General features: G+C 45.0%; 1 protein-coding gene across 1 annotated transcript in view; it reads left to right on the top strand.

Moving 5' to 3' along the window:
- DNAI1 (dynein axonemal intermediate chain 1) overlaps positions 1–14,646 on the top strand; it is a 125,863-nt gene that overhangs the window by 101,003 nt on the left and 10,214 nt on the right. Inside the window, exons 16-18 of the mRNA XM_061371693.1 lie at positions 734–813; positions 7,963–8,111; positions 8,990–9,089. Of these exons, the coding sequence (XP_061227677.1) occupies positions 734–813; positions 7,963–8,111; positions 8,990–9,089 (329 nt within the window). The remainder of the gene's footprint in view (positions 1–733; positions 814–7,962; positions 8,112–8,989; positions 9,090–14,646) is intronic.

Raw genomic sequence — 14,646 nt, forward strand, 5'->3', positions numbered from 1 at the left:
GCTGAAACTTTCTTTCACCACCATCCGAATTGGCTTTCTTGGATGATGTTGCATCTGCCTCAGGAACAGAAGCCACAAAATCTCAAGGAGTCACAGCCTGTTGTGGTTGACACCTCTTTTAAATAGAGTTTGCAATGTTACTTCATTCAGGGCTTTTGAAGTTAAGAGGATGGTTCTGTGCCTGGCAGAAGATTTCTTCCCAAATCACATCCTTTGCTATTGGCTTTACTGAAGTGAGCCTGCTAAGCTTCTGAGCTAAGGATGAAAAGGGAGGTGTGATGTGGTGTTTCCTCTATGGGCTCCTTTATGCATAAGAAACCATTTATATTTTCTGTGAATACTAAACAGACAAGAAAGATCTGTTCTTCCCCAACAAGAGGCAGGCCTGGTCCTCATGACTTATGTCTGTGACAGGCACTTGGCTAGGGATTTACTTACCAAAGTGAATCCCTAGCCAATCTGTTCTTCCAGTTCCCTTCCAGTGTTTCCAGTTCTCTTCTCCATTTTTCCATGTTGGTTCTTCAAATTGCAGATCCTGGGGACAGGCACAGCTTGGTGTGGGTCTGTAAGTGTTTGCAGAAGGGGTAGAGGTGGCTCTAACTTTGCTTAGGAGCTTCTGGCTGATAAATCACTCCTGAAAACCCCAGCAGTGTGTCTGTGTACCATAGGCAGGGAGTGTGTGCTGGTCAGATGAACCAGTTCTCTGTCTGACAGACCTTTCTTCTGTTACCAGGCTGTGGGACATCATTTGATTTTCACAAAAAGATAGACTACTTGTTTCTCGTTGGTACTGAAGAGGGGAAGATCTATAAGGTAAGAACGGTTTCTTTGTCCCTTGTTTTACACCCCCTGACCTGTGCTTGTCTTTTAGATTCATCATCTTAACTGTTTGCTCAGGCAGTAATAATGTAAAAACTTCAGAACCCGGTCATGCTCTCAGATCGCTGTGGTGAGCCTGAGACCAGCACAGAGACACAAAGGGTCAAGGGGAGCTCTCTGCACAGACCCAATTAAGACCTTATTTTGCTGAATGCTTTTCATGCAAACTGCATCCCAGAATGCTTTGCAGATTGTGGCTGTGCAAGCAGGGGCCAGCTATGACCAGAGCGGAAGTTAAAAGGTCATTATCCTCTGTCATCATGGCTATGGGGGAATGGTAGGAAAAATCTCAGCTCTTTTCTTTTTCAGACCTGTTAACCCGTGAGCAGTGAGGCTAATGAAGCCTTGTTTCCTATGGACCGGTGTTCTACAGCCCTTCCCTTCCACAATTACATCTAGGTCCTTTCCCCAGTCCCACTTTTTCCTTGCCCTGCTATCTCCAGTTCCTCACTATCTACTCTAATCATTCCTCTCTCTGATCACACCCATTCTATCCCCAGCTCAGTGATCCTACCTCCATGCTATAGCCCTTGATTCCTGCAGGTAGGGCTGGGTACCTCCTGTCCAGTGCCCTCCTGCAGCCTGTCCCCTTGGTGCTCAACATCAGAGGGGAGCTGCAGCCAGCCAGCTTCAGACATGTGGTGAGGGCAGTAGCTAAGCTTTGTTTGTCCTTCCCAGGATGGAGGCACTGCCAGATGGTTGTGCTCCCTTTTTACAGAATATGCAAGGCCTTAATATTGCCAAGTCCCAGCTTTGCCTGAAGTTGCCTATGAAATCAAAAGTTGTCTGGGAGGAGAGGCAAGCAGGCAGCAGGACACAGACATTGTGTTTTCTTAAGAAATAAAGACAAAAATAGAAAGTTTTGAGCTCTGCCGTTTATATCTGTGAAAATACAGCCAGTAGCTGCTTACTCGTGTAACTTTTGTTTGCACAGCATTCCTCTGAGCTAGATTTGGGGCTTTGTTAATATTGTAGCCACATCCCTTCAACGTGGGGGGTGGGCCATCAGCAGGAGGCTGAGATGCTGAGCAGATCCATCCAGACATCCCTAGAGGATGCAGTAAGCTCCTTCACCATGTCCTGCCTTCAAAACGGAAACAAAACAGGGAAAAACAACCCAAAGGAAATGGTATTCTGAAATAAGTATCAATCATTTAGGCAAGAAGGACTTAGCAAATATATAGCCCTTCCACAGGGATAATGCTGATTGAAATCTCTCCATCACTCAGGAAGTATCTAGGGAAGATTTCTGAGTAATGCTCACTTGCATTGCACCAGGCAGATGCACAAAGAAGGGAGGTGGGAGAAAGGTGGGAGGCTGGCCTGATGGGTAATGGGCAATGAGGTAGGTGCAATGGCTTTTTGTTGATGCTTTCAGGATACAAAACATATGTCCAGTCATGGGCAGATATTCTGAGTTGGCTGGTCACCCACAGGAGTTGATACACTAAGTATTGTACTCCAGATTTTTTAGGTACTGTTGTGTCTGGTTCTCATCAAAAGCCAAACATGTTTTAACTTCCTCTGTGCTTAGGTGAGTGATGGATGTCAATGAGTATGATGACAGTGCACATCTGTGACTGGTAGGGACCATCAGTTACCCTTCAGGAAGTATGTTCAGGCTGATGTCATAGAATCGTAGAATGGTTAGTGCTGGAAAGGACCTTAAGAGCATCTAGTTCCAACTCCCCTGCCATAGGCAGGGACACCTCACACTAAGCCATGTCACCCAAGGCTCTGTCCAACCTGGCCTTGAACACTGCCAGGGATGGAGCATTCACAACCTCCCTGGACAACCCATTCCAGTGCCTCACCACCCTCACAGGAAAGAATTTCCTCCTTATATCTAATCTAAACTTCCCTCGTTTAAGTTTTAACCTGTTACCCCTTCTCCTATCACTACAGTCCCTAAAGAAGAGTCCCTCCCCAGCATCCCTATAGCCCCCGTTCAGATACTGGAAGACTGCTATGAGGTCTGCACACAGCCTTCTCTTCTCCAGGCTGAACAGCCCCAGCTTTCTCATCCTATCTTCATACAGTCCCCTGATCATCCTTGTGGCCTCCTCTGGACTTGTTCCAACAGTTCCATGTCCTCTGTTGAGGACACCAGAACTCTCCACAATACTCCAAGTGGGTTCTCACAAGAGCAGAGTAGAGGGGCAGGATCACCTCCTTCGACCTGCTGGTCACGCTCCTTTTGATGCAGCCCAGGATATGATTGGTTTTCTGGGCTGCAAGTGCACACTGAAGCCGGCTCATGTTCATTTTCTCATTGACCAACACTCCCAAGTCCTTCTCTGCAGAGCTGCTCTGAATCTCTTCTCTGCCCCGCCTGTAGCTGTGCCTGGGCTTGCTCCAACCCAGGTGTAGGACCTTGCACTTGGCATGGTTGAACTTCATGAGGTTGGCATCAGCCCACCTCACAAGCGTGTCAAGGTCCCTCTGGATGGCATTCCTTCCCTCCAGCGTATCAACCGAACCACACAGCTTGGTGTCATTGGAAAACTTTCTGAGGGCGTACTCAATCCCACTGTCCATGTCAGCGACAAAGATGTTGAACAAGACCGGTCCCAACACCGATCCCTGAGGGACACCACTCGTAACTGGTCTCCAGCTGGACATTGAGCCATTGACCACAACTCTTTGCATGCAGCCATCCAGCCAGTTCTTTATCCACCGACTCGTCCATTCATCAAATTGATGTCTCTCCAATTTAGAGACAAGAAGGTCATGTGGGACAGTGTTGAACACTACACAAATCCAGGTAGATGACGTAACTGCTTTACCACTGTCCATCAGTTCCGTAGCCCCATCATAAAAGGCCACCAAATTGGTCAGGCAGGATTTCCCCTTAGTGAAGCCATGCTGGCTGTCACCAAGCACCTTGTTGTTTTTCATGTGCCTTAGCATGCCTTCCAGGAAATCTGCTCCAAGATTTTGGGAGGCACAGAGGTGAGACTGACTGGTCTGTAATTCCTTGGGTAAATGGGGGCTCAGTTCAAATGTCCTGGCTCAGTTACACAGCAAATTAAGTCCTTCATGGGGGAGCACTGAATAGGAGGAGAATTTGTCAGCCTTTGCATTGACAAAGCTGTAGGTGTTCCTGCCTTGGACAATCATCATTGAAACTAGAACTAGGATGGGGTTTTAACATAAGGAGTGATCCCTGCCATGAAGCCAGATATTTTAACTACTCCTTGGGTGGACAAATGCAGAAATACTGTTTTACAGGTGCTTCTATTTTATGGGTACTAAGTCTGATTTCAGGTTTATGGTAAGCAACAAAACATTCCTGCATTGTAATTTCATGTAAGGGAAGTCTTAGTGAAACTTGGACCACCCTCACATTGTGAAACACTGCCCTGTAAAACTTAGGTGTTCCCATGGGAAGGAAGGGCAGTCTTCCATCAGATTGTCTGGGCTAACACACGGAAGAGAAATCATGTGTCTAGCATAAGCAGGCCTCTATAGTATCCATAAAAACAGGGGGAAGACTGCTTGCACCCTAGCATCCCCTGAGTTTCAAAAGCTTTGGGATCAACTGCTCCAGGCATTTCTCAAGGACAACCATGCATCTTCATCGCACCCTTTATTGAAGCTTTGCATGTCTGAACCCACTAATGAATCTACCTGTGAACTGCTTCCCAGAGCCTTGCCCTGCTTGGATGCTGAAGACAGTGACAGTGCCACAGCTGTTTGAGCAGCTCTTGGGACCTGTGGCTACATTGAGCAGGAGTTGAGCTGCTCAGGTGTCTGTGCTGCACTTGCCCTTGCCACTAGATGTTGAGTGAAAGGGACAGTCTCCTTACATGCCGTATGAGTCAGGGATCAAACATGGGCTGCTGTCCACATGGGCTGGATTTTAGATTATTTATTAAATAAATTGGAAAGTGGATTTCAGGGAGGTGTTTTCTCAGAGACCAGGCATGCCCACAAATAGAATGTTAATATGTTAATTCTTTAGCTGCAGAACAGTTATGGTGAAATCTTTAAAACAGCTTAGTTAATAGCATTTCTGAAGCCAAGAAATCATTATCTTAATTACACACAGACCTATCACCCTTTTTCATAGAGGACAAACTGTTTCTGCATTAATATGATTCTGCAATGCAAAACTGCCTCTTTTCATATCTTACTTGCTGTTTAGGAATTGTTCAGGTTTGATAATAAAAAGTATGGTCTCTGTGATTCATATTGAGACATTATTGAGGCTTCAGCTCTTTGGTCAGAATTGCTTCTTAACAAACAGGCTTCCGCAGAAAAATTGTGATGAGATTAGAACATATTCATGTTAGAAAGGGTTTTTTTTTTCAGTCTTAGGCAGGTTGTTTGAGTGTCTAACAAATGAATATAATAAAACTCAGTGCAAGACTGTGTAGAAGGAAAAAGTGATTCTTTGAACTCAGTGTTGTGAGTGAAAAGGTTGTTTGTGGGGGGAAGATCAGTGGGAAGGCCAAGCAAGCAGATATCCTGGTAGGAGTCTGATGAAGTGTTCTTCTCACCACCTTGTCTTTTGGCTTCTATTTGTTCCGTCCTGTTATCTTGTCACTTGACTGACTGCATTTGCCATCAAATAATACAGGTTCTTTTACCATTTCCTGTTGTTTCTCCCAGTGCATTCACATGCCTCTGTTTCCATTCATAAGCATTTGTACAGATCTTATCAGATCTCTACAAGAAGGTCCTGAGCAAAAACCAGGGAGTCTCAGTGTTCTGTTTGTGAACTAAAGAAATGCTCTGTATTATAAGGACACTAATAACCATCCATTCACCATGGATGTGGAGGAGTTTTGCATCAGGCTAACAGCTAGCATAATCTGAAGGGCTGTTAATGAAGATTAGTTTTAAGTTTTGTGTCCTTGGAGTTCTCCTTTCCTCCCAGAATTCATCTCCCATGTTTTGTAGCCCCGTCACCAATCATCTTCCTACTGATTTCCTGTATTGGTGTAGACACATCCTTGCTTTCCCATCTCATCATAAAAATACCATTTACTATTCATACACATCTACCACCATTTAAATAGGAGAAAAACACTCTTAGCAAATTGGAGCAATGCTCTAGAAGGTCAGACAGGCTGCACAAATGCCTGCTCCCTGAATCTGTTAATCCTCTTTGAAGCTAACTTGTCAGAAGTTAGGCATTTGCCCTACAGAACCCTTTCTGCTGCTGAATTCATAAGAAAACCATCGATTCCTTTCCTGTTGGGACCTGGACTTCACCTCTGGGCCAGACTTGCACACTGCAAAGCCGGTGCTGAGGGTCAGCATATCCCAGAGCATGAAAGGGCTCCTACACAAGTGCCCAGAGAGTTGCAGTGATAAGGGGCTCAGCCCCAACAAGGCTTTAAAAACAGAGTGCCGAGCATTACAGTTCTGGTGGATGCAGACAAATCTGGTTAGTATCCCACTCTTCGAAGTCCTCAGGTATTAGGGACCTTCAATACACATACTTGGAAGGACAGATGGCTAAAGCAGCTTCCCTCTTGTGTTAATTACTCATGACCCATTCTGTCTATTCACAGCTAAGTGACTTCCAAAAGAAGCCAAGTACCAATTTTCCTGATGGCTGAACATTAAGAATTATGAAGTGAAGTTATGAAACATGCCATTAAAGTACATTTCAGTCGCATAATTACACACAAGGACAGTAACTCAGAGACAGAGTATGCACCAAACAGCAAGCTATACACACTGTCAGTAAATCTCAGTGGAACATGAGCTACTTTCTTGTTTCTGTTTCCTATCACAGCAGACCTCCCAGGGATGCAGGAGCTACTGCTGTGTGACTAGTTTACAACCCTCAATCCAGTACCAGTGCACAAGGGCACTGGAAAAACCAGGTCTGAATAGTCAGTGAGTGTCACGTGTAATAAACAGTTAAACCCTATGATTATTGAGAGGTTTGGTTTGTGGGAAGTAAAGTCATATAACACTTCAGCAATCCTGCTGCTTGGACAGATGATGTGTTGCTGCATTCATTAGGGATTAGCGAAAGGTGCTAAAAAGTCCCTGTAGTGGCAGTACCGAGGCAGACCAACAGAAAATCCTTAAACCAGCCCCAACCTACTGTGTGGATACAGCTTGTGTGAAGGAACACAACCAAGAGGACATTAGTTGTGAGATAAGGTCCATGTGGCTAACAAAGGAAGCCTCCATTACCATCAGCGGGGAGGAGGTGTGGGGAGTATAACCAAATCTTTTTGTGTACACAGAACTGACAGGGTCTGGATCAAGTCCCGTCTTCTGCTCATGCAGACAGCAGGTTGTAATTTCTCCCCCACTTCATGAACTCACGCACAGAGTGTCTTTTCCAGTGCTCCCAAATGTTTTCCAGCTCTTGCACACATCCTACGTTTTGCTGTTCATCAGCTGTGACACTGCTGGCCTGACCCTCACATGCATGTGCAGGCTTTACCCAGTTTACAGGCTGTTGTCCCCCTGCCCACTGAGGACATGCCTGAGTGCTGGCCAACCTCCTGTGATTCTCACACCCCTCTAGGAAGTCACGAGTAGCACAAGAGAAGAAACTGCAGAGCCATGTGATGGGGCAGGCTCTCAGAGCAGGCTGTCGCAGCATCATGGCATGGAAGGCACTTCTGGCATGTTCCCAAAATGCTTACAACCAAAGGTTCCAACAGGTCGTTGTTGTGCTGAGAGCACTGTTACTAGAGGTCTTAATTGCAACACTTCAAATGCACACAGTGCTATATGCTCCTGAGCAACACGAGAGATGTTTTCCCCTTCCTTTTCTAAGAACCTTTTTTAGGGGCATGGCAGGAACCCCAGCTCACAGGAAAGTGGTGGATGTCCTGCAGTGAAGAAGGGGCACAGGGGCCTGGCTGTGGCTATAAATATAACCAGAAAACTTGATTCCTACCTCTGTGTATTGCAGAGGGGAGCTTAGTGTTGTCTGGAAGTGAGATAAAACAGCATGTGCTAAGTTATTTTGTTTCTGTAGCCCCTCTGGGTATCAGCCACCACTTCCCAGCCAGCCCAGAAGAGCCTAGGAGGCCATACAAGTGTTCAGAAGCAACACTCTGCAAGAAGAGGTCTCTGATTACTGACTAGTTCTTTCCTTTACAGTGTTCAAAATGCTACTCAAGCCAGTTTCTGGATGTGTTTGAAGCTCATCACATGGCCGTGGACTCAGTCAGCTGGAATCCCTACCACTCGAAAGTCTTCATTTCCTGTAGCTCTGACTGGACAGTCAAGATCTGGGATCACACCATCAAGTACGTCCTGCTGGGTTCTGGCAAGGTCAGAGAGGCCCAGCCTGACATGCCAGCCACCAGATATTGATTCTACTTATACCTCAGCTTCAGTTTTTTCCCTCTGAGGAGTTGATATTGCTAATTGCTCTCTTATTTCTGTTTTTGGGGCTTGTGACTCAGATTTGAACTCCTCACGTATGAGATTTAGCATCATCTGCCACAGGAACTTGCCAAGCATTGCAGCTCAGTGCAGAGCCTGACTGCTTGCTTTGGACCTGGCTTTCTTCAGGCAGGACCTACTGTGCTGGGGTTATTCTTCTGGAGAAATGCTATTGAGAAATGTCAGGGGCTGGCTTATGGCCTTGGATGCCAGACACCTCCTAAGAGTCAGAGAGAAAAAATAAAATAGAAATTGGAACATTTAAGAATACACAAGGAAGCCTAGGGTCAGTGGTTGAGCAATGTCTGGTTTCAATCAGAAAATTGATTTTTTTGCATATCAAAGTCACATATGTCCTGTTGCCAATACCGCTCTAATATTCAGTGTTGTCAGAAGTCCAGAAAGGGAAAATCACTTTTTCCCATATGATTATTAATCAGAGAGACTCTGTCTTTCTGTGTGTGTTGCGGGGGGAGCTTTCAAAATGCTTTTGGAAATAAAGAATCACTTTTTCTTCTCATCACAGCAGGACCAATCCCAACCCATTTGATTTGATACTAAGCTTTGCTTTGTCTTTGGCTCAGATGATAGCTGTTATCTGAAATAGAGGAATACCCCATCTCCCACTTCTGCAGCTGGTCTTGAACACAGGCTGCAGCATCAGTATTTGTAACTCAGTGTTTCACTTCCAGAGTGACATGTGTATAAAAGAGTTCATCCCTCTTTTCTTTTTTTACAGGACTCCAATGTTTGTTTATGACCTGAATTCTGGTGTAGGAGATGTTGCATGGGCCCCTTACTCCTCTACAGTCTTTGCTGCAGTCACCACTGATAGCAAGGTGAGCGCCTGGAAGCAACACTGCTCTTATTTGAGCTGAGAGAAAGTCAAGGGGAATTAGGGTTGAGCACGGGGACATGTCAGCCCAGTCCTGGCCTGGCGTATCAAGGAGCTGCAGATCTCCCATCAGCAGTTATCCACCACAGTGACAGGCTGAGTGGGCTGCAGCTTGCCTGAGCTGCTTGCCTCACGATGGGAGACTCATTTTAGTAGCTCAAGGCCCTAAAATTCCTTTTTGCTCAGTCTGATTACAAGGACACAGAACTCATAAAGTAGTAACAGAGATGAAGAAACCTGGGCAGCAGCTTTTGGTACTCTTCTCCCTTAAGGTCTACCACACCCCTACAAGCAACAAGGCCAGAAATCTCTCAGCTGCAGCCTAGTCATCCAAACAGCTGGTTATAATCAGAGGGCTTTTAGCAGATGCTGAGGATCAGGGGCACATCTGTCTACAAACCCATGACAAACCCATCAGAGATGCATATATGGGCCTTCTCTTCTAAGCACAGGTGCTTCTTGGGGGCCAAGCTTCCCAACCTTTAGTATAAGAAAGCTAAACCTGTCTGTAGTCTTAGTTTGCTCCTCTTACTGCAGGAATGGAGGTACTCAAGGGATAAAGAGGAAAGCAGGGTTTGGGCAACAGGCTTCTTTTTCTATGCTTTCCTGTCTTTGGTATGCATGTCCCTGAGCATGAGTTGCTAGCTCCTTCTCAGCACTGCTCATGCTGCCTTAAGGTAGGGGTTGCAAATGCATTAAAGTCCCTGCTTGCTCTTGTGTTGACCACATCAGTAAAGGTGTGCAGCTTCCATGTGCCAGGAGAAAAAAACCACTTAATTCCCAGTGTGGGAAATCAGCTTATTAACCAGTGCATCTGTGGGGATGGAGAGATGATGTTCCAGATCAGATCACCCCTAGTACGAGCTGACATTAGGGTATTGGTTTGGAACACCTAAGGTATAGAGAAGCAGTGGAATAAAGAGGTTATATACTTACATTGATATTAAAAAAGTCAATTATAGTAATATACACTGGGTCAGCCAATAAAACTTTGTTCCAAATAAATAAAATCAACATTTTTTCACTGTGTAAGGCTGTGTTCAAAATAATGATTTGGTAATGAAATAGTTAGACCAGTCCCAATATTAAGATGGTGACAGTTATATCTTTGCCCCTAGCCGTTCATTTGAGTAGCTCAGATGGTTAATTTGAGCCTGGTGGGTAGCCATGTCATTTAGCTATCCATCAACTCTGCTTTTGTACTGTAAGACCATGTTGCTCTGTCTCCATGGTCTGAATGTTTTGCTGGTATAAACTGGGAAGTGTGTGCAGTTTGGCCAAATTACTCTAGCAAAAAAGATGGCCTTTATATATCTCTATTATTGAACTGATGCCTTGGCAACTTTATTGCAGTTTAACCTTTATGTTATAGCAAAAAATTCATTTCACTGATACACTGGCTCAGGCTGTGAATTTGTTTCTCCCAAGTTAAACAATAGAAATCTTTTCACTGGGCACCTGGTCTCCCTGAGAAGCCACAGCCTACGGAAAGCAGTGTTGATGCTTTTCCCTTGCAGGCAGGGTCACAATGAGGCCCTTTGTTCATGAATATGTCTGTCCCCATTCTCCCTTATATGAAATGAAAGGTCTGCATGAATTAGATTAATGCATTCATAATGTGACTCATCCTCTGATTGTTTTCCACAAGTGAAGTTGTGTGCGTCGTCAAACCTGGTGAGGGTCATGCTGACCTTCACAGCTCTGAGTGATGGGGTGAGTGCTGCAGACATCTGTGGGTACCCCATCTGTGTCCTGGTTCCTAACTGTAGGGAAAAGGGGAGAGCTACTTTCAGGCAGTGATACATCTTGGGCAGCACAAGCAGATGGAGCATACTTGGATTCTTTATTGATGTGTTCAGTTTCTGCAGTGATAGCTCTATGGAGGCCTCGTGCTGCTCACTTGGGCCAGGTTCGTCAGAGCTTCACCTGCTGTAGAGAATCTGCTATGCACTTAGCAAGAGTTTGTGCAATATGGTCTTTCCACTCCACCCCTCCATGTCCAAGCCACTGCTGCAGTGATTCTATTTGTGTGGTTGCAGAGTCACATCAACTGCAGCATCCATGGGCCTGGAGTTTGTAAGAGGTTATGGATAAGACAGTCAGCTCTCTGGCTTTGGCAGCACTGCACCCAGGGTATCTCACTTTGTCTGTCCTACCTTTTATCTAATTCAGTAATCCTAATCTAGTAAAATCCAATTCTGCTTTATGATGGTAATCCCAAACTCTGAGAAGAGTGGCCATCAGCCAGGAACAGCCCAGAAATGGGCTGCTTAGGGGCAAAGGTCCAGGCAAGAGCTGCCTTCCCATTGCAAAATGCTGGCCTGGTCTGATGCTGATAGAAATCCTGGGCCTTCGTGTTAGCAACTAACCATGATGGTTGCAGCAGGGAATGTCTGAGCCATGCTTTAGGTTCTATTTTGAGCAGAACCTTCTAGGTCTGCAGTGGAAAAGGAGTAAGTAGTTGTTTACAGCCTTTTCGTTCCTGGAGGTATTATACTTTGTGTCACAGTGCACTCCTTGGGAATAGCTCAGCACTTCGCACAGGGTAGTCTCCATTAATGCTGGGAAAAGGTCTACATTAACAGGATATTAACAGGATATTCTAAGATTCTATGATACAGAAAACAACAGGACATGCAGCCAGAAAATAAAACATTAAAGACCTCCTGTTCATAAACAACCTCTAGCTTTGCATCCGCACATAATTATACCTACAAAAGTTGAAGGTTGCCTGGCGGTGGTTTTAAATCAGACCCTAATTGCAGCCTTAAAGGGATACCTGGTGTATTTTGGAGAACACATTTCCTTATTCAAGCTGATGCTATGCATCCAAAAGGTGTATATCAAACCCCTAGACTGTAAGAATGACTCGGAAATTGGAAATCTAAAATTCTCTCAATCCTCATGATTCCAGGAGTGAAGATTTAGGAAAATCTGTAAGTATCATGGGCATGATGATAAAACGTGTGTGTTGGCAGCTGGGCATCTGCTTCAGATAGCACCACCTTTTCATAAATAATCCAAGTGTGCGTGTTCTGCTGGTAATGCATTGGATACTAACTGCTACTAGTGCTCTCTATTATGTTCTGTGTAATTTCCTTAGTCTCCTGCTCTGCCTGATGGCCATTTTATTTCAGAATGAACATAAACGATTTGCAATGAAAATTGAAATAAAATAAAATGATCACTGAAACATGTGCATGCATGCCAACACTGTGGAAAAACCCTCCCAATTCTCTAACTAGGTGTCTAAATAAGTGGCCTGTTTAAAAAGGACTGGACAGCCAACTGCTTTTATGGAAGCTAGTCTCTGTTGGATGCACTCAGAGTGGTTGCTATAGCGCATTCAGCTTTGGTTTCAGTTAAGTGTGCTAAGTTCACTGCAGTTTTGCTCCGTGATTGCATTTCAGATGACGCTTACATTCCTTGAAGACTCCACAGTGGTTCCTAAAGCAGACAAGTGGAAAGATCTGTTATTTCTAAGCATGAGTCCTGCAGCTCATTTGGCTGGCAGCAGCTCTGTGGTCCCTTCAGGCCATTTCCTACAGAGACCTGGGTGCAGTTACTGATGTGATCAGCGCTGAAATAAAATGAGGTAGAGAACACCTACTTTAGTTCATGTTGTAAACGGTAAAAGCCTGACAGGAAGAAAAAGGTTAGCTTTGGAAAGAAAAAAAAAAGAAAAATAACCCAAACATGTGGAGATGAATTTGGATACCTACACTCTTAAATTTATGGTGCAGGAAATCTAGGGATGCTGGTCAGAGAAGCGGGGAGGGGTGGAATTTAATCCCTGTGGCATTTGGTAGGATTTGCCTTTGGGAGTTTGCTTTAATCCCATCTCAAACAGGCTTAAAACAGGAAAAGAAAAAAAGCAACATGTAAAAGCAAGAATCATACTTGAAATTTCCTGCTTGGGCTTCTTTTACTTACTTTCCTTAATAAGGAAACAGTGCTGGCATTTCTTCCACTTCTGGATCACTCCACACATGTGGATGCTTTCTTGTGCTGAATTCATGCATGGATTGTTATCTGTGTTAGAAAAGCTAAAGACACCCATGTCACAAGTGTCCCTGAATGGGTGGATCCCAGGCTGTGAGCCACAGCTGCCCCATGCAATGGCTGTAATGATGTGGTTGAGCCTGGAGAAGGAACCCAGTGGCAGCCTGGCAGTGCCTACAAGGAGGTCATCAGGAAGCGGGAGCCAAGCTCTTCACAGTGGTGCATGAAGGAACAGTGAGACACAACAGCTGAGTTGGGTTGAAATGAGAGGTTTGGACTTGATATTACAAGAAACCTTCACTGTGAAGGGAGTCAAGTAATGGAACAGCTTGCCCAGAGAGGTTGTGCCGTCACTATCCATGGAGGTTTCCAAAACCAGCTTGGATGGAGCCCTGAGCAGCTGCATCTGACCTCAGAGCTCACCCTTTGGCCAGGAGGTTTGAGTAGAGACTTCTTGGTGTCTCTTCCAACCTGAATTACCTTCTGACCCTATGACATTGTGAAATGTCCTGTGTGAGAAGGGCGATCCCAGGGGTTTTACTACAGGCTTGCACTAAGTGCAAGTCCATTTTCTCTCATGTTTTTGTGGTCTGTGTCCTTCATGACTAATGCAGCAGGAGCAAGGTGATGTTACAGCCATCTTTAGTAAATATTGATGGCCTCAAGATAAATGCCATCCAAATGTGCACTATGCAGAGAAGGCCGCTTAGACATAAGCTCTAGGGCTTTTCCCCATTACTGAAGCTCTTGACCTTCCAAGACGTGAAATACTTGAAACAACATAAACCTTCAAGAAATTAGCTAATGGTTTGTGCTGCTCAGGAAGTGAGTGTGCCCTTTCCTGCTTATACGCACTTATTGTACTGAACAACTGTTCTGTATGAGAAGTCTTGAAGACCACATTCCTGTTGTATCTCAGCATTGGAGAAGATGCTGAATGAATGCCTGTTGTCTTGATACCCACTGTTTTCCTTTCTCCTCTTGGGAAAGAATCACTTGTTTAGCACTGTTGTGTGTTTGTTCATAGAGCAATTTGCAGAGACTTGCTTGTAATTTAGCATTGACCGGCAGCAAAATCCAATTTCTTACTTTAAAAGCATGAATGATTTTGCAGATAAGAGGCTTGCTAAACCTTTCAGGTTTACAAATATTTCACTGGGTATTTTGGGGCTAATGCTGCCTCTCCTTGTAGGGCACGAATCAGGGGTGCCAGTAGACCTTAGAGCATCAGTCAGTGCTTTTTCACAAGGGAGTCAGGACTGTGAGCCCCTCATGGATACAGAAGTCCTTCCTCTTACCCTTCTGCAGTATCCCATGGGGTTTATCTAAGTTAGGGGGCCATGATTAGCTCTGCAGGGCTGGGATAAGACATCTTGTGCCTCTCTGCACCATGGCCTGGGCACTTGCTGGGGTGTAAAAACACCAAATGAGCGCAGGTCCCCTTGTAATCACCCAGAAGGACCTCTGAGTAGGCTGAAGTGGGCAGGGGTTTTCTTAAA

The sequence above is a fragment of the Neopsephotus bourkii genome, unplaced genomic scaffold (assembly GCF_033783945.1).
Source record: "Neopsephotus bourkii isolate Nb327-2 ecotype Australia unplaced genomic scaffold, CSIRO-AGI_Nbou_v1 NB_16, whole genome shotgun sequence".
NCBI lineage: Eukaryota > Metazoa > Chordata > Aves > Psittaciformes > Psittacidae > Neopsephotus > Neopsephotus bourkii.